We start from the raw sequence: 20,428 nt of genomic DNA on the forward strand, positions 1-20,428 counted from the left end.
AGGAAATCCTTATACCCAGCCCTTTACTTTGCCCCTATATAAACACCACTGGCCTCCTTCATAAGAACTGCACTGTAATGGCTCCCCAGGGGGGTTTCTGAATTTTCTTTCAGTGTCTCCCTTCTCCCCTATCACCCATGCGGTAAACAAGGTTGATGTTTATAGGCACAGGTGCAGCCGTCCCTTAGAAGCAAAGGCTGAGCAGTGTTCAGGTACATACAGAGTGCATGTTGATAAGCCAGCCAGTCCTTTCTCCAGGCTCTTTCAGCCTCTCAAAACCAAACCGTAAGTCCATCTTATCTGTCCACTGGCTCCGCTCCAGACGCTTGAGTGCTGAGGAAGGGGGACCATCATCCCTGAGTGAAAAGGAGAATCAGGCTTCACCATTCAGACCCTTAACTTTCATCTATGCGCTTTGTTGTTTTGTTTTGTTTTTGAGACAGGGTCTCACTATGTAGACCAGGCTGGCCTCCAACTCACAGCAATCCATCTGCTTGTTTCCCAAGTGCTGGGATTAAAGGTGTGAGCTACCACACTTGATGTCTATGTGTTCCTGATACGGCATGGCATATGCATTCCTGAAAAAGCACCAAGGCTGGCAGAAAGCTCCATAGAAAACCAAACAAAACAAAAAGCCATTTCTAGGAGGCAACCCCAACCCCAACCCTGCTGGTTAAGGTAGAAGCCTGGCCTTGTCCGGACAGCCAGTCTGCACTCAGCCTATCAAGAACAGACTCCCCTTTTCAGCAGGGGGCCTTACCCCACCTACTCTGGCAATTCCAGATTTTTATAAGAGGCATCACATAGTGCTAAAATAAAATACAGGCCTCATTTTTCCTGATTAGAAGCGCAGGAAATTCCACAAAGTACCCCACCCCATGCTGAGATCTTAGCCTTCAAAAAAAAAAAAAAAAGCCTTTAATTATAACTCTGGCACCATGCCCTCACACGTAGGATAATTAAGCACTGTCTTCCTTCCCCATGTTACTGAGGCACTGTATCACTGTATGTAGATGAGGTACCCTGAGCCCTAGCGAATCAGACACATTCACTCTCATTGCCAGGGGTTTATAAATCCCTAATTCACAAGTAAAGTTGGTTTGACTTCTCACTCCACCATGGCCAGATGAGACCCCATTTCCTGCGGGGGGGGGGGCACGAAATGACATGGGAAGGGGGCAGGTGCTACTGGATGCCAGGTGACAATGGCAGAACTGCCTTTGCAGGAGATGGGGCCTGCCCAATCACTGTGCTGGGCCCTGGGGAAGCACTTGCTGGGCCTGCGCTTCCCATCTGCCAGCAGGTTTCAGGCATCTGCCCCCTTCCCCTGCCATGCCAGGGGAATCAAAATGCTAACAGTGATACCAGGTATGGGAATTCACTTTCCATGCTCCCCCCCCCCCCCCCCCCGAGGCTGGGAACCTGGCTCTGTGCCTAAAAAGCTCCACCTCTGAGAGACTGGTGGGACCTCTGATCTCAAGGCCCACCCTTTCCCGTGCAGAAGCAAGCAGCAGCTGGACCAACCTGCAGAGACCCCATCCCGGGCCACAGGACAGGGAACAACCACACAACCTGTTGACTTTATCACCTGAACAGTAGCAAACACCAGTCACACCAGGGTACTGATGCTTCTTGGGATACTAAAAGTGCAAGAAGCCCAAGAGTGCACTGCTGGGCTTTATGCCAGAGAAAAGAGAGCTCATTTCCCAGGGTGTGAACCACTCATTATGCCCAGCTCTTCACTGCTCTTTGAGACAGTCTCAGGCTGGCCTTGAACTCATGATCTTCTTGCCCTTGCCTCCTATAGGTGTGGGCAGGGACTACCACATGCTGCTTGGGTTAACCGCCGATTAAAAACACAAACCTTTTCTGACTTTGCTAGGGAAAAATAGCTTTAGTCTGCACCCAGACCTTTTTCAAAAGGAGGCTGAAGAGCCACTTTTGAGGTATTCCTATTTTTGGAGCACAGAACTCCCTGTCCATTAGACACCATTCTAGTGAGTGAGTTGGTGAAGACTAGAAAACCGTTCACTCAGACCCCATCTCCTAATATAGGACCCTCTAAGCTGTCTACTTTGCTTTTTATTCAGCCATAGTACAAAAATCTAAAAACAAAGGTGAAAGTAACAAAGAAAACTGTTTACATATTACCTCAGACAGTGTCAAAAGCACTGAGCATGCTTCTCAGTTCATTTCCATGACAGCACCTGTGAAGAGGGCCCTCCGCTTCCCCACTCAATGAAAAAGGAGACAGTTCTATCCAAAGTTCACACACTACCACCACAGGTACCTCCACATGCGTACCTCACAGGACTGATGCACCAATTAAGTGAACATACAGGACATATAGGATAAGCTAAGAACTATTACTTATCCTCACATCTAGGAGTGCATAGGCAGCAGAGATTGCGTTATTTTAAAAAACGAGGTCTTCGCTGGGCGTGGTGGCGCACGCCTTTAATCCCAGCACTCGGGAGGCAGAGGCAGGCGGATCACTGTGAGTTTGAGGCCAGCCTGGTCTACAAAGTGAGTCCAAGACAGCCAAGGCTACACAGAGAAACCTTGTCTCAAAAAAACTAAAAACAAAACAAAAAAACAAAAACAACAACAACAAAAAAGAGGTCTTCAAGTTGAAGTGGGATATATCTAGGAAGAATTAAGGAGAGGAGTAGGGGGTGAATGTTACCAAAGTCTTAAAAATTAACAAAAAAGTTATTTATTTATTACAACAACAGCTGTCCATCTGCTCTCCCTAGAGCATCATCAAGTACATGGCAAAGCTGAATGATTAAAGGCACATCCTTGGTTGGTAGAGTATGTGTTTGTCATATGTAAGGGTCTGTGTTACACTTACACACACACACACACACACACACACACCCCATCCCTAAATTGAAGTACAGCATGGATATAACAGTATAAGAGTACTGGCCACTTCCTGTGCCTTTTCATGGCATTACGGACATGAAGAAGTCAGCACAGTACATTATCACTGTTGAGAGTTACACTGAGGCTTTCCACGAGGCCCTAATGTATGGGAAAGGGATGGCTGCTTTTCTAAACCAGGAACGAGATTGACAGAACAAGCAATAGGCCAGCCCTGGGGGAGCTGTGGCTCCAGATCCTGAGAAATCAACTCTTTGCATTCTATGGCATAATGGTTACCAGAACCAAGGCTGCTATGTGCTCTGTCTGTGACACTCTGCTCCATTCCCCTCCCCGCAAACCTCTATGTAAGCCGCTGTACTTCAGGGCTTGAAGAAATGGCTCAGTGCTTAAGACCACTGGTTGCTCTTGCAGTGAACCTAGGTGTGATCCTCAGCACTTACAAGTAGCTCACGATCATCTGCACTCAAAGTCCCAGGAGAGCTGATGCCCTTTCCTGGCCTTCATGGCCTCTAGGCACACAGGTGGTACAGAATCTTAGAGACAAGCAAAGAGTTATGCACATAAAATAAAAAATTTTTAATGCTGTACTTCTTAATAAACCTGCGTGCATGAGCCAGCAGCTTGTGTGAGACTTCCTGATCTCGCACTTTCTTAATCTCATCCCCTGGTCACCAATATCTCAGGAACCTGTCACTGAAGAATTACCTGCTGCCCCAGGTCAATTACCACAGCAGCTATGCAGGTGCTGTACAGCAAACCCAGGGCTTCACATGCGAAAGGAAACCACTGTCACTGCTCAGCTCTGAAAGGGTCTCTGCTCAGTTAGTGCCCACACTCTGATACCTCTGACTTACAGCACATGCAACTGTGTCTGTCACTAGGCAGCGTTATCCATTTCATATATGATACACATACCAGTTTCCTTTGTCACTATAATCACTTGCTGATGCATGAGGGTTGGGGGCTTTCAGTGGGGCATTAAGTGATGCTTCTTTAATCCCAATAAATTGATTGAACTAGACAGAATCTTTGTCTGGTTCGCCCGTTCCCTCCTTCTTTATTGAGAACAGACATTCTCCCCTGGTAAAGTCACACAACAACAGGCACAAATATGTCTAGAGAAGCAGACTGGGCTACCGAGTGAGTTAGCGTCTCAATACAAGCACAGAAACACACAAGGGGAAGATGGGAGCCCGCCCGCCCGCCATAGCCACCGCACCGCGCGCAGGGCCCGCCACGGCTCCCGCCCAAGCTTGTCCCGGCCAGCGCCTTCGCCGCAGGACACCATGTCTCACCGGCTGCCTTCGCCGTCCGCGCCCGGCTCGGCGTGCCTCCTGCCACTGTTCCTGAGGACCATCGCGCCGGTCACAAGCCTCCTCGGGCTCCGGGGAGAATTTGGCGCGCTCTCACCTGCTCTCGCGAGACCTGAGCTCCAGCCAATGAGGAGGCGTGGCGTCCATGGCTGACGTAGACAGGGCCCGCCCCCGCCGCTGTCCAATCCTCCGCAGAGCGCGGAGGGTGGGTCTCAGGGACCGAGGGGAAATAATGTGGCGGGCGGCCACGCGCACGGAGGGACGGCCCGGCGCGCTGAGGGGCCTTGGCTGGGCAGGAAATGTCAGGCTGTCCCCGCCCTGGGCCGGGAGCCCTGGGCCCGGTGCCCCACTGGCTAGATGTTGGGTGGGCGCCCGGGGCGACTCCGAACCTGCACCGCGATGGCACCTGCCGCGTCAAGGCTGCGGGCGGAATCCGAGCTTGGGTCGCTTCCGAGGCGAGCGCTCGCCCAATACTTGCTGTTTCTAAAACTTTATCCGGTGCTCACCAAGGCAGTCAGCAGGTGGGCGCATACTGGGAAGAGGCGTGGAAATGAGGGGCGCTGACAGGGGACAGTAAGGGAGGGGGCGCCGGCAAGACCATGCTGCACCGTCGCAGCCTTATGGAGCAGCGGCTCTCCAATCCGCGGGGGTCGAGAACACTTGGAGGGGCCGAACGACCGTTTCACAGGGGTCGCATATCAGATGTTCTGTATACCAGATATTTACGTTACAGTTCATAACAGTAACAAAATGGCAGTTTAGAAGTAGCAATGAAAATAGTTTTATGGGGCTGGAGAGATGGCTCAGAGGTTAAGAGCACTGTCTGCCCTTCCAGAGGTCCTGAGTTCAATTCCAGCAACCACATGGTGGCTCACTGCCATCTATAATGAGATCTGGTGCCCTATTCTGGTGTAAATGCAGGCAAAACACTGTATACTTAATAAATAAATAAATAAATCTTTTTAAAAAATAGTTTTATGGTTGTGGTACCACAGCATGAGAAACTATATTAAAGGGTCGCAGCATTAAGATTAAGAACCACTGTTGTGGAGGAATATGGGTACCAAAGGCAGAGTCCTGCATTAAGGTGCGCCCAGTTCTGGTTAGCCGGTAAGTGCTGTTTGTGTGTTGGGTCCCAAGCATTAGCCCTCGCAGTCTGAATGTTGTGAAGACCAGGGAGTCAGGGACACGCTCCAACCCGGGCTGGTTAGCTCTGTTGCTGGTGAGCTCTGCCCTTTGAGCTACATCGTTCGATTTCTTAATGAGGTAGTCTGTTTGTGTAATTATTACTTATTTATTTGGTTTTTCGAGATAGGGTTTCTCTGTGTAGCCTTGGTTGTCCTGGACTCACTTTGTAGAACAGGCTGGCCTCGAACTCACAGCGATCCACCTGTCTCTGCCTCCCAGTGCTGGGATTACTGCAGTGCACTTCTATGCCTAGCTTTGTTTCTGTAATTTTTTTTTTTAAGGTTTATTTATTATTATGTATGCAGTGCTCTGCCTGCGTGTACACCTGCAGGCCAGAAGAGGGCATCAGATCACATTATAGAAGGCTGTGAGCCACCATGTGGTTGCTGGGAATTGAACTCAGGACCTCAGTCAGTCAGTCAGTCAGTCAGCCAGCCAGTCAGGAACTCAGTCAGTACTCTTAACCTCTGAGCCATCTCTCTAGCCCATGTTTCTGTAATTTTTATTAGCAAATTTTATAGGTGTGTTCTCTATTAACTTAGCCTTTCATAAGTATATACAGAGTGCTTCCTCTGTGTTGGGCATACACTTGGGGACAAAATAGGTGCGCATGCCTTTTCATGGAGCAGAGAAGAACTAAACAAACAAAAAAGGCAGGTAAATATATAACCTAGAGCGGTCAGGGAAATTTCTCCTGTGTTGTTGATATTGATCAAAAACACAGAAGAGAAGCAATAGTTCACAGGGCACATTAAGTGCAGAAGTTCTGAGGGAGGAGTGTAGGGCGTGTGCAGGGGTGAGGAGGACTAGGTGGGGAAGATGGAGAGAGGGAGGAGTGCAGGGCGTGTGCAGGGGTGAGGAGGACTAGGTGGGGAAGATGGAGAGAGGGAGGAGTGTAGGGCGTGTGCAGGGGTGAGGAGGACTAGGTGGGGAAGATGGAGAGAGGGAGGAGTGCAGGGCGTGTGCAGGGGTGAGGAGGACTAGGTGGGGAAGATGGAGAGAGGGAGGAGTGCAGGGTGTGTGCAGGGGTGAGGAGGAGGACTAGGTGGGTGGGGAAAATGGAGAGAGGGAGAGTAGATGTAACCAAGGGCCAGGTGAAGAGGGCCTTGTGATCCCTACTGAACAGTTTGGATTTTATAGCTTTTAGAAGATACTTTTAAGCTGGGTGGTGGTGGCACACGCCTTTAATCCCAGCACTCGGGAGGCAGAGGCTGGCGGGGATCTGTGAGTTTGAGGCCAGCCTGGTCTACAAAGCAAGTCCAGAACAAGCCAAGGCTACACAGAGAAACCCTGTCTTGAAACCATCCCTCCCCCGCAAAAAAAGATAGTTTTTATACCTGTCATGGTTAAAGCTGATGGTCAACTTGATGCACCTGTAGGGCTTGTCTCGAGTGCCGTAACTGAGCTGGGGAGACCTGCCCGTAAAGGCCCTAGTTGGGATCCTTGACTGTAGTGGAGAAAGAGAGCTAGCCCAGCAGGGTACATTTTCTCTGTTTCTTGACTGTGGCTGTGCTGTGACCAGATGCTTCAACCTCCTGTTTCCCTGACTTCCCTGCGTGGTGGACTGTCCCTTCACCTGTGAGCTGAACCAAACAAACCATTGCTGTCGTCAGTTCCTTTGTTAGGTGAGAAACAGTAGCAGAAGAGGAGACTGAGGCAAGACCTGCTCTTCCAAAGAAGCAACGGGCCCTGTCTTCTCACTGAGAATTTTACTCCAGGAGTGTAAATTCACACACAAATACTATAGAAGTGTGTTATAGCTCTTTTACAATCTGTCTAGCAGACGTTCTGACTTTTTCTTGAACACCCCTCTTCCCCCACACCCCCGAAAAAGAAAGGAAAATCCCTGTTGACTTCTGCCCCATTTCATTTTTTCTTTTTCTATTTATTTATTTATTTATTTCGAGACAGGGTTTCTCTGTGTAGCCCTGGCTGTCCTGGACTTGCATTGTGGTCCAGGCTGGCCTGGAACTCACAGTGATCCACCTGCCTCTGCCTCCTGAGTGCTGGGATTAAAGGCGTGTGCCACCATGCCTGGCTCAAATGTTTTTTTTTTTTAAACTACAGTGTAGTATCACATACAGGTATCAGCATGAATGCAGCCCACAGTCAACTACAGAGTGTCCTCATGAGTGTCCCTCCTGTTGCTTTCTGTACTCCTGCCTTCAGTGGAGCAGCCATAGGGATGTCAGAGGCGTGCAGTCCAGCAGGTCGGGACGCACTGTGCTCACGGTGGGGCTGCCTTAATGAGGACTCCGCCCCCCCCCACAATCCACACAGTAGCCCCACTGTTGCCATGAGGGGAGGCATGCCTTTGTGTCTGTGCTCATGTTCTGATTGCCTTTTCCTCCACAGTGGCATTTTGTCAGCCGTTGGGAACCTTCTGGCCCAGGTGATTGAGAAGAAGCGGAAAAAAGACTCTCAAAGCCTGGATGTCAGTGGGCTTCTCAGATACTTAGTCTATGGGTAAGTGCCACAGAGAATTGCCCCACCTCTGCAGACTGACCACGGCAGAGCTGGCAGCCAGCACAAAGGCTTTGGAATACTTTGATTTGAAAACCTAATTCTGAGGCTGGAGAGACTGTTAAGACCGCTGACTGTTCTTATGGAGGACCCAGGTTTGATTCCCAGCTCCCCCATAGCAGCTCACAACTGTCAGTAACTCCAGTTCCAGGAGATCGATAAAATCTTCTGATCTCATAAATCACTAGTTACATACGTGCTGTACAAACATACCTGAAAGCAAAACATCCATGCACCAAAAATAGAAAATAAAAAATAAAATTAAACAAAAGAAAAACTAATTCTTTTTTTTTTTAAAAACAGAGTTAATTCACTTTATTCTTTTTGTATAAAAACCCGTATTTGGTAGCCACAGCTGGAGCCTGGGTCCTCTGAACAGAGACTCTGGTGTGGGTTTTCACAAGATGATCAGTAAATTCCTGGTAAGGAGACTTTGTGAACACAGGAAAAACTAATTCTTTAAGAAGCAGCAGAGAGCCTGGTGTACTGGTGCTTGTCTTTAATCCCAGCACTGGGGAGGCAGAGGCAGATGGATCTCTCTGAGTTTGAGGCCAGCCTGGTCTACATAGTGAGTTCTAGGACAGCCAGAGCCACATAGTGAGACCCTGTCTCAAACAAAACAAAACAACAAAGAAGCATCAGAGGCTGGATATAACGACACAGACTTGCAGTTTAGTGTAGCCCTTTGGAGGCAGAGGCAGCAGGATTGCCATAGGTTCCAGGCCTATGCTTGCTATGTATGGAGATCTGCCTTTAAAAGAAAACCTGGACTCGGGGCTGGAGAGATGGCTCAGTGGTTAAAGAGCACTGACTGTTTTTCCAGAGGACGCAGGTCCAGCCAGCACCCACACGGCAGCTCCCAATTCTCTGTAACTCCAGGGTCCAACACCATCACTTGGACACACATGCAAGCAAAAAACACCAATGCACGCACACACACACCCCAAAACAAAACCCTGATGAGATGGCTACATGATTTGGAAGTCTTTCCAATCGAAGTGATTTAAAAAAGAAAGAAAGGAAGCTGGGTAGTTATCGTGCTCACCTTTAATCCCAGCGCTTGGGAGATGAAGCAGGCGAGTCTCTGAGTTTGAGGAGAGCCTGAGCTACAGATCCTAGCACAGCCAGACCACACAGAGAAACAAACAAACGCACTTTGTGTGGCTCAGCGTGGCACCCATGGCTTCATGTATGCTGCTGCTGATCTCACGCATCTTCATCATTTAGTCCCAGTGTTTGGGAGCCAACCTGGTCTACATAGTGAATTGAGTTTCAGGTCAGCCAGAGCTACATAGTGAAGCCCTGTCTTGAGCCAAAATATAAATAAAAGTAAATAATGCTATTCCTGTGTGTGTGTGTGTGTGTGTGTGTGTGTGTGTGTGTGTAAATGAAAGAGAGAAACTGAGGCTGTTTCATACATCCTTTGAACCCTGATCCACCTGCCTCTGCCTCCTGAGAGCTGGGATTATAGGTGTGTACCACCACATCTGTTTTTTGTATGATTTTTGCAATGCTAGGAAGCAAACCCAGTTTGTTGTTGGTTTTTTAAAATTTTGTTTAGTGTTTATTTTGTTTTACATGCTTGGAAAGTATTCTACCAACTGAAATTCAATCCTAACTTCACAAAAAACTTCCAAGAATAATAATTTGGGTCAAAGGGCTGTGTGTGGTGGCGCACACCTTTAATCCTAGCACTCAGGAGGCAGAGGCGGGCAGATCGCTGTTAGAGGCCAGCCTGGTCTACAAAGTGAGTCTAGGACAGCCAAGGCTACACAAAGAAACCCTCTCTCGAAAAACCAAAACCAACCAACCAAATGAGTAATTTGGATCATTTAATACAATGTTTATAAAGCCATATCCTCCATACTTTGGCAGGTCACAAGATCAGCTTAGTTACCTTAACCCCTCTCACATAGCCTTTGCCTCCCAAAGACTTCAGTTGTTTGCCCTGATATAGCCTACAGCAGTGCAGGGAAGTCCAATTGAAAACCTTGTTAACAGACTTTGGTTGTTGGAATTGAAAGACCCTGGTTCTTTCTCCTTCCTGTATTAATGTGCTTTGTGAAACTCAGTCCTGCTGGTCTTGGCTCACTTGGGAGTGAGCCAGGTCTGGACTAGAGATCAGCAATTTAGAGACATCAGAGGGTAATACCAGGTTTTCTTTTGCCTGTTTCTCCCAAGAGCTTAATGAAGATCTCTAGGAAGTGAGGTGTGTCTGTCTGTTTCTCAGAGCCTGGGAAACATGAGGGCGCAGATGTAGCCAGACAGTGGAATGGCCTGGAACACAGGGCTCAGGTAGGCGTGCGCCTTACCAGGGCCATCATTGTGACTCCCCCAGCTGACCCTGGAGGAGAAGAACTGCCACAAGTAACTTCAGTCTTTTCAGACAAAAACACTGCCTGAAACTGACTGAAAGAAAATTGTTTTATAGACAATCTATACAAATTTATGTGGTAAGCCAGGCAGTGGTGGCACACACCTTTAATCCCAGCACTTGGGAGGCAGAGGCAGGTGGATTTCTGTGAGTTCGAGGCCAGCCTGGTCTACAAAGTGAGTCCAGGACAGCCAAGGCTACACAGAGAAACCCTGTCTCAAAACAACAACAACAAAAACAAAACAAAACTCCCAGTCCTAGCACTTGGGAGGCAGAGGAAGGCAATCTCTGTGGGTTTGAGGCCAGCCTGGTCTATTAAGCAAGTTCCAAGACAGCCAAGGTTACACACAGAAACCCTGTCTCCAAATATAAAAAACAAGACAAAACAAAGACAAATTTGTGTGGTCAGTCACTACTTTGGGGAAAGAACAGAGGGCTTAGGCCTGAGGTGGATCCTGGTGTGAGGCAGGCCCAGAGACAGCAAAGAGGACTTCTCACAGCCCTGTGGCACTCTAGGTTCTCTGTCACAGGCCCACTGAGTCACTACCTCTACATCTTCATGGAGTACTGGGTCCCTCCTGAGGTTCCCTGGGCCAGTGTCAAGAGGCTCCTGCTGGACCGCCTGCTCTTTGCTCCAGCCTTTCTGCTGCTGTTCTTCTTCATCATGAACTTGCTGGAGGTGGGTGTTCGTCCTGGCGCTTGCTGTGTGTCCAGTGAAAGGCGGATTGGTAGCCTGGCTTCCTAGAGTGGGCCTCAGGTCTGAACTTCTACTACTCTCAACTTTCATCCCCCCCCAACCCCTGTTCCCTCCTTTGTCTTTCTTCTTCTAAACTATTTGAGAATCTCATATGTGCATCTGATGTGTCCACTCCTATCCTCACACTTTTCTTTCCCAGCATCATATTCTTCTTTTAAACCTACTGAGGTCACCTTGTGCTGCCTGTGTGTGCATGGGGGTAAGCCTCTCAGGGGCTGCATCCCGGGAAATCACTGACTTTCCTTCCCAGAAGCCATTAGTGTCCAGTAGCTCCTCGGCTACCCATACTGGGATTTCCTGCTTTGATTTAGTTTGGGTCTTAGGCATATAGTCAAAGCTGCTTTGCGTTCATGTGTACAATAATGCTGTCATGCCCAGCAAATAGTGTTTCCCTGATCTCTCTGTATGTATATGTATCAGCATTCATGTACTGCAGGGTGTGTGTAGTGATCAGAGGACAACCTGTAGGAGTTGGTTCTTTCCTTCCACTGTGTGGGTCTCGGGGATTGAACCCAGGTTTAACAGCAAGTACCATCACCTGCTGAGCCATCTTGCTAGCCCTCACCTGTCCATCACCTGCTGAGCCACCTTGCTGGCCCTCTCCTGTCCACTCCCTGCTGAGCCATCTTGCTGGCCCTCACCTGTCCATCACCTGCTGAGCCATATTGCTAGCCCTCAACTGTCCATTTTCATGTTTTCCATTTTTCCTTGTGAAAGTAGAAAACAGACCACAGGCCTAGTAGAGGCCGTAAGCCTCACAACCCACCCGTGTGGCAGTTGTCACATGTGTGTGGGCCTGCCCTTCGGTCCTGTCACCACCTCTGTTGTCGAAGAGGCATGTACACTACTCTATTACAGAATTGGTTTCCAAATATCTTGATAACTTTTAGTATAGTTTTTTTTTACTTGTATGTTTTATATACTAATATGATTCTAAGCCAAGCTTGGTAGCTCATGCCTGTAATTGCCATACTCCGGAGGCTGAGAAAGGAAGATTGCCACAAGTTCAAGGTCATCTTAGACTGCAAGGCGAGATCCTGTCTCCAAAATCTAAAAAATAAAAGTAAAAACCATAAACTAACACCTGATTCTGGGAAGGGATGCCTAGAGGTTTTACTAAGGAGATCTGTGCTACAAAAATCTTAAGGTTGCTTGATGTTGGAAAACCCTTTACAAAAAGTTTGTAACTATCAAGTGAAAAGCTTTTAATTCCTATGCCTTCACAAGGTCAGATACTTTATATGCCAAATACTGTATATCCCATGAACTTTGCTGCTTTTAATGTTTTTCTTCCTTTTTTTTTTTTTTTTTTTTTTTTTTTTTTTTTTTTTTTTTTGTGGAAGGATATGTTTTGAGACAGGGTTTCATGTAGCCCAGACTGGCCTTAAACTTTGTATGCAGCCAAAGATGACCTTAAACTCCCAATCATCCTGTCTCTACCTCCCAAGTACTGAGATAACAGATGTGCACCATTGTGCTATTTTTTCTTATACTGACTTGTATATTTGGATATATTAAAAATAATACTTCTTTTTCACAAATATAAATAGCAAATAATTTTACCATTTTTAGGCATTTCAAACTTTCACATACATTAAATGTCTATATAAAAGTAACATGTAAACTTGTATAAATAAAGCTTGTATGTGTGTATATATATGTGTGTGTGTTTCCACACAGAAGTTTTAAAACTTCATATTCAACTCTGGTACTCTCTTCCCTTTGGATTTTCGGATAGAAAGACAATATAAATATTCCTAATACTTTCTAGCGATTGTGTGGTGCATCTTATTTTTTTCAGTCTTTAAGTTTTTGTTTGTATTTTATGTGTATTGGTGTTTTGCCTGCATGTATGTCTGTGCGGCATGTGCTTGCTTGGTACCCATAAAAGCCAGAAAAGGGCATTGGATCATTTGGAACTGAGTTACAGAGAGGTGTGAGCCTCCATATGGGTGCTGGGAATCAAAATGCGGTTCTGTGGGAGAGAGCCAGTGCTCTTAACCACTGGGCCACCTCGTCAGTGACCTGGACCAGCAGGTTGTTCTTCAGAAACAGGGTCCTAATGGGAGAAATGGGGGTACGAAATAAAGAAGATAGGAAAACTGGGCCCAGAGGTCCTTCATAAACTGATGGCTCATGCAAGTAAGCTTATTAAGAAGTACAGCATTGGGCTGAAGAGATGGCTCAGAGGTTAAGAGCACTGTCTGCTCTTCCAAAGGTCCTGAGTTCAATTCCCAACAACTACATGGTGGTTCACAACCATCTATAATGAGATCTGATGCCCTCTTCTTTCCTGCAGGTGTACATGCAGGCAGAGCACTGTATACATAATAAATAAATCTTATTAAAAAAAAAAAAGGACAGCAATGCTGGGCGTGGTGGCACACACCTTTAATCCCAGCACTCGGGAGGTAGAGGCAGGAGGATCACTGTGAGTTTGAGGCCAGGCTGGTCTACAAAGCAAGTTCAGGACAGCCGAGGCTACACAGAGAAACCCTGTCTTGAAAAAACCAAAAAGAAGTACAGTATCTTACATGCAGGTTTTGAGGGGTGGGATGGGACAGAGCATCACAAACAGAGCTCACAGAAGCTTTGGTACTGATAACCATAGCCCTTGTAGGTGGAAAGAGTTGGTTCCTCGGGCTCTAGAGCCACAGGTGCCCCAAGGCCCTGGCCATTACTGGTTCTGTTGAGCTTATTCCTGATTTTAGAGAAGGAACTGTGTCCCTTCTCCATACTTGAGGGCCTCAGGGAAAGCCAGTCGTTCTGGCTCTCAGCACTCCAGCTCCTGTTTGAATCATCTTGATAAGACTCCAAGAAAACAATTTATGCTTTTCTCTTCTGTCTTCTGAGTTTTATTTTTGTTTACAGGGGAAGGTAGACTTGTTTCCGTATTCCCATTAATTTCATATATTGTCTCCTACTTACTGAAATCCTCTGTTTCAAAATAACTGTCAGGTTTTTATTTCCATACATACAGGCCATTATTTAGACTCAGTTCTTTTTCTGGATTTTCACTTTCATTGCATGTTGTTTTACTTTTTGTATTACTCTCATTTTGTTTTGTTTTTGACTATTGCTTATAGATTATCTTACTTACCATAATTTTACAGTTTTTTAAAAAATAACTGTGGCAAGGCAGGTGCTTCTATTGTCTTTTAGTGTGCTCTCTCTTAATAATGTATTTTTCCAGATAATATTTATTGGGCTTGTTTCTTAAAAGTTGATAAATTTTGACTGGAAAGTAATCGTCTTCCACAGTTAATGTGGGAAGCATTGATAACCAAACCCTCAGTCTGGCCACAGCACAAGTCATCATCAAATTGCTGTAAGGAGCTGATGGAGACAGACACCACTCAGTGTGAGAGGCAACGTGCCACTGAAGTGTTGTCACTGATGTGCTGCCACTGAAGTGATGCCACTGAAGTGATGCCACTGAAGTGCTGCCACTGAAGATTTTTCATGGGTAGTTGGCTCCTTTAGCTGCAGGGTAGTAAGTGCAGGTGTGTTTTAAAATATAATACAAGTTTTACAATCCATTGTCAAGATCAAGGTACCACATTACAAGTTGCTATGGATGGAGGGACTGCTCACAGCTTCCCTTCCCTTCCCTGCAGGGGAAAGATGTCAATACCTTTGTTGCCAAGATGAGAAGTGGCTTCTGGCCTGCACTGCAAATGAACTGGAGGATGTGGACGCCCTTGCAGTTCATTAACGTCAACTATGTGCCCCTGCAGGTGAGGCTTGCCTTGTCTCCACTGAAGGTCTTTGTCACTTTTCCTAGCAAATGGTTGTACTCTGTGTTTTCACCTGTCCTTGGAGGTCTGGTCCATCCATCCCTGGTCATTGTGAGCTCTGGATTCATAGCTGCAAAGCTGCCCAGCGACTCCTAAGCAGCTGCTCAGCCTAATGTTGTCTAGGAACTGGAACAGTCTGGGTTGCTGGGGCTCAGGAGCTGCAGCTGAGCAGGCAGATGCAGGGCAACAGGCAAGTACAGTGGATCAGGGAAGTAGGGAAGACCCTGGCCTGGAGCAAGGTCTTCAAGGGGCTGGCTGGTCAAAGAGAAAGCCGCTAGTAGGCACAAAGGCCTGCTGACCCTGTTGGCTTTGAGCAGTGGAGAGCACAGGAGGGTGGTCAGTATCCGTTGGTTCAGTGTTTGTAGATGTTATCACGTGTGTACTGCTTCCGGTTGCTCTGTACCACTGTCCTTGTGCCAGGCCCATCCCCCATGCTTCCCTCAGACCCCCCTGCACCTGGAAGGGCTCACAGGTCCAGTACGTCTACACAGTGGGTGGCAGGATCCTGCTGAACCTTCAGGGGGAAGGGCCATTAGAGATGCAGATTTTCCCTTCTCCAAGATCTTCCTCTGGTTCTAGGTCTGGTTCCACCCAGGGAACCAGCAAGGTTCTTCCAAGAACTGGTACTTGGGTTCTGCCAAGTCCCAAACCCAGGAGCTAGGTCTGTACACACCGAAGAAGGAAAAGGTGGGAGCCTTGACACATAAGTTGCCAACCTGGGCCATTCTTCCAAACAGGCCTCGCTTGGGCAGCAACCTGACTCTGTACCAGGAACTCAGCCCTCTTCTGTGCTCTGTTAAAAGCATCTTTGCTATAGGGAGCTCACAGAGTAGGGTCAGCATAGGACTCCCATTGGGTAGATGAGAGAGCTTGCCCAGTGTGCACACACTTACAGCATATGTACTATAAACATACATACCGTGTAGACTACGCTCTGCACAGACACACACACACACACGCACACACACAGACACACACGCACACACAGACACACACGCACGCACACACACACAGATACACACGCACACAGACACACACATGCACTCACACACACAGACACACACACACACAGATACACACACACAGACACACACACAGATACACACACAGACACACACACGCACGCACACAGACGCACACGCACAGACACACACACACATGCACACACACAGATACACACACACATGCACACACACAGATACACACACAGACACACACACGCACACACAGACACACACACAGATACACACACGCACACACAGACACACACACACACACACACACACACACAGATACGCACACACACAGACACACACACACACAGACACACACACACAGATACACACACACGCACACACACACACAGATACACACACACGCACGCACACAGACACACACACACGCACGCACACAGACACACACACACACACAGACACACACACACGCACACACACACACAGATACACACACACGCACGCACACAGACACACACACATGCACACACACAGATACGCACACACACAGACACACGCACGCACACACACACATGCACACAGACACACACGCACACAGACACACACACACATGCACACACACAGATACACACACACATGCACACACACACACACACACACAGACACACGCACACAGATACACACACACATACACACACACAGATACACACACACAGACACACACACACGCACACACATGCACACACACAGACACACACGCACACACACAGACACACACACACACACACACACACGCATGCACACAGAGAGGGAGAGAGGGAGTGAATGAGAGCACACTATACACGTGAACAAGTCCATGCCGTCCCATACACAGGCCTCACTTATACCACACATCCAAGTACAGGGTCTACCCATGCCTCGTTTCATAACTATTTATCTATATATGTATTACTTAACAAGCACACACAGAGACCACACACATCTGTGTATGTGTACATCCATCATACAGACCACAAAGCAGGAGAAACCAACAAGCATTTATGATATAACAAAGGACTGGTCAACCACAGCAGAAATAGTAGGAAATTAAAGCCCCCTCCCTGCCCCCCCAAACCCAACAGGTTGAAATAACCTTATCAGGGACTTTCCTAAGAGCTATATTGGGATGCATTAGGAGCTAAAACCGGATTGCTTTGACTTGAAGAGTGACTAGGAAGCAGACAGATCACACTCAAGCCAGGCCGCCAGCGCCTTTAACCCATCACTCTGGAGGCAGAAGTAGGAGGACCAGGAATTCCAGGCCAGCCTGGGAAAGGAGACGGGACAAATCACAAGGTAGAAAATGTTCCTGAGAAGTTAGAACATGGGAAGAAAGCCGGGCATTGTGGAGGATCGCTGTGAGTTCCAGGCCAGCCTGGTCTACAAGGCAAGTCTAGGATAGCCAAGGCTACACAGAGAGAAACCCTGTCTTGAAAGACCAAAGGAAGAGGAGGAGGAGGAGGAGGAGGAGGAGGAGGAAGAGAAGTGGTCAGGAAGTTAGGATGGTAGAGAGGTCTTGAGGTCAGAGAAATAACATCACATTTACAAAACTATATTATGAATCTGGGTGTGATGGTACACCGCTTTAATCCCAGCATTTGGGAGGCAGAAGCAGATGGATCTCTGTAAGTTCAAAGCTAGCCTGGTGAACAGGGAAAGTTCTAAGACAGCCAAAGCTACACAGAGAAACTGTCTGAAAAAAACCAAAAACCAAAGCTGTTATGTACAGATATAGCTGCCTCTGGGATCAATGGACATTCAAGTCCAAAAAGAGGGTCCCCTAGAGCCATCTTAGGAGGGGAAGAGAGTGGGGTTCCCTGGATGAGTGCAGAGAGCTATCATGAATGGTCACAACCCCTTGGCCTCTCCCCATTGAGTCTGAGCAGAAAAGGGGGGGGGGGAGTAAAGAAAGCTTCTGTGTAGAAACCAAACCCTCTTAGTTACGGTCCTGGGATAGTTTGCTCACAGCAGTGGAACCTACACTCAGAGTCCCAAGGAGACAGGGGTGACAGACTTTGGACCCTAAGGCACCCTGGAAGATGTAGAGGGATTGGTGGGTTGAGAAATGAAAAGGCCAGAAACTGCTTCCAAGCAGGGATGTGAGGTTAGGGTTAGGGCTTTAATTTTAGATGGTTACAAAGGGATGCTCGAGGGACAAGGAAGTTACACAAGAAGTGTTGTTCAACACTCCTTCATGCTCCAGTGCCAAAGCCTGAATTAGCAAGGCCCGGACAGATTGTTACTGTCACAGAGTTGTCTGCTTGGAAGAGACAGCAACTGACTGAAGGTGCTTTCAGGGAGGCACATCCAGGTGATTAGATCAGGAATGGGCCTGTGGTGGGCTGGGCTGAGGCCGAGTGACAGAGAACATGGTGGGGAAAGGATGGTTTGTACTCCTACCTCGGCTGGGCCCTAGCCGGCCTTGTTACACACCAAAGGCTCCAGGCGTTCGATAGTGGGAAGGTAAGATAGATCGTACAGCTGGAGGGATGAGTTCCATCTTGGGTGACTGACGTGGGAGGGGTGCAGTCAGGGCCCCCACTCACCATGGCCTGATGATTGTTCTTTTGGCAGTTCCGGGTGCTCTTTGCCAACATGGCAGCTCTGTTCTGGTATGCCTACCTGGCCTCTCTGAGGAAGTGATGTCAGAGACACCGTGGATGAGGTCTGGGGGAATCCACCCACCAGCAGGAGACACAGAATTCATCGTTCAGGACATCTTATGTGATTCAAAATGCCTTAACATTTCAGAGAGAGGAAATGGTTAGCGTCAGAATCTTGTGCCTCAGACTCAGTGAGGATCACCTTAGTTGTTACTGTAAACCAGGCGGAGGCCAATAAACGGTGGTGCAGCTGTTTCTGTGATCGTTGTGATTTCTCAGTTGTGATTTCTCAAAGCAGTTACTGTTGCTTGGAAAGAAATCTGGCATAGATAGTCAGATCTCTTTAAATTCTTTTATGATGTGCCAAGGTCTGCACAACACTTACCATTTAAGCCCTGAAGCATTAAGTGTGATCACGGCGCTATGCAGACTTTGCCAGCATCCGTTTCTAGGTGTTTTTCATTTTAAAGTGGAAGTGTTCCTATTAATCACCAGCTCCCCGTTCTTCTCATTCTTTCCAGCCCAATGACCACCATCTGCACAGTGTCCTGAGTGTGAGCCTACATAGTGCATAGGGTTTGTTGATGCTGTCTTTTTAGGACTGGGTTAGTCACCCAGCACAACAGCCGCATTTGGTTAATCTTGATCACCAGCTGGATGGGATGTAGAGTCTCCATGGAAACACACCTCTGGGTGTGTCTATGAGTATGCTTCCAAAAGGTTTAACTGGGGTTGGAGAGCCAGTGGTGGAGAGCACTGGCTGCCCTTGCAGAGGACCCAGGTTTGAGTCCCAGCACCCACATGGCAGCTCATAACCACCCGTAATTCCAGTTCCAGGGAATCTGGTGCCTTCTTATGGCCTCTACAGGCACCAGGCACTCATGTCGTACACAGATATACATGGAGGCAAACGCTCCTTCATATAAAAGCAAATTAAGAAAAAAGAAGTTTAACCAAGGAGGGGCATCTCTTCCATGTGAACAGTACCATGCCATGGACTGGGGTACCAGGCTGAATGAAAAGGGAGAACCTGTGACTCCCCTACTTCCATGTCTCAAGTGTTGGGATTACAGGTGTGCCCCACTCTACCTGATTTATACAGTTCTGAGGATGGAGTCGAGGGTTTTGCCTAAGCTAAACAAGCGCCTACCAACTGAGCTGTGTACCCAATCCACCAATATTTATTTTAATTCTAATTTTTTGTTTTGTTTTTCGAGACAGGGTTTCTCTGTGTAGCCTTGGCTGTCTTGGACTCTCTCTGTATACCAGGCTGGCCTTGAACTCACAGTGATCCGCCTGCCTCCGCCTCTCCAGTGCCAGGATAACAGGCGTGCGCCACGGAGGCCAGCTTCTACCAATATTTACATATAAATATATAAGATGGTCTTTAAAACTGCACTGTGAGGCTGGAGAGATGGCTCAGCGGTTAAGGGCACTGACTACTCTTCCAGAGGTCCTGAGTTCGATTCCCAGCACCACATGGTGGCTCACAGCCATCTATGATGTGATCTGGTGCATACTCTTTATGCATCTTTAAATCTTTAAAAAAAAAACCTGCACTGTCCCATGGCCTTACAATTCACTGTGCCACTCTCCGCTTACTCTCTCCAGTGTGCCCCTGCCCCACCCTGAGTGACATGTAAAAGAGGGACAGCGACAAAACAGAAGCAGCTTCTTGAGATGAAGAAACATATTTATTTCTTTAAAAATTTAATGCTCAGAATAGTCACATAATCCAGGCTTGTTGGCATGAGTCTTTACTCCCATTACTCAGGAGGCAGAGGCAAGTATGTAATTCTCTGAGCTTGAGGCCAGCCTGGTATATATAGCATGCTCCAAGCCAGCCAAGGCTACACAGTATGATGGGACCCTATCTCAGAAGAGAAAGGAAGAAAGGAAGGGAGAGAGAGAAAGGAAGGGACACCAAGTCACAAAACGACAGATTGTTAGAGTTCAAATAATTGGAGAGAC

General features: G+C 47.6%; 2 protein-coding genes and 1 non-coding gene across 5 annotated transcripts in view; 2 read left to right on the forward strand and 1 right to left on the reverse strand.

Annotated features, from left to right (window-relative positions):
• Pole (DNA polymerase epsilon, catalytic subunit) overlaps positions 1-351 on the reverse strand; it is a 45,952-nt gene extending 45,601 nt beyond the window's left edge. The window contains exon 1 of the mRNA XM_051161763.1: positions 221-351. Within this exon, the coding sequence (XP_051017720.1) occupies positions 221-295 (75 nt within the window). The 5' untranslated portion in view covers positions 296-351. The remainder of the gene's footprint in view (positions 1-220) is intronic.
• Positions 352-4,530: 4,179 nt separating this feature from the next.
• Positions 4,531-18,643, forward strand: Pxmp2 (peroxisomal membrane protein 2). 3 transcript variants are annotated; one of them, XM_051161765.1, is made up of 5 exons: positions 4,531-4,723; positions 7,746-7,856; positions 10,788-10,966; positions 14,662-14,781; positions 18,429-18,643. In XM_051161765.1, exons 2-5 carry the CDS (start codon positions 7,853-7,855, stop codon positions 18,495-18,497), a joined length of 372 nt encoding a protein of 123 aa, XP_051017722.1. In that variant the 5' UTR covers positions 4,531-4,723; positions 7,746-7,852; the 3' UTR covers positions 18,498-18,643. The 3 variants fall into 3 exon arrangements, with proteins under 3 accessions (XP_051017722.1, XP_051017721.1, XP_051017723.1); XM_051161764.1 differs by having other exon boundaries at positions 4,536-4,723; positions 10,804-10,966; XM_051161766.1 differs by lacking the exon at positions 4,531-4,723 and adding an exon at positions 6,882-7,015.
• Positions 7,138-7,201, forward strand: LOC127204090 (U7 small nuclear RNA). The gene has a single exon (XR_007832442.1). It is a non-coding gene; the product is annotated as a U7 small nuclear RNA (small nuclear RNA).
• Positions 18,644-20,428: the final 1,785 nt, after the last annotated feature.

The sequence above is a fragment of the Acomys russatus genome, chromosome 19 (assembly GCF_903995435.1).
Source record: "Acomys russatus chromosome 19, mAcoRus1.1, whole genome shotgun sequence".
Taxonomy (NCBI): domain Eukaryota; kingdom Metazoa; phylum Chordata; class Mammalia; order Rodentia; family Muridae; genus Acomys; species Acomys russatus.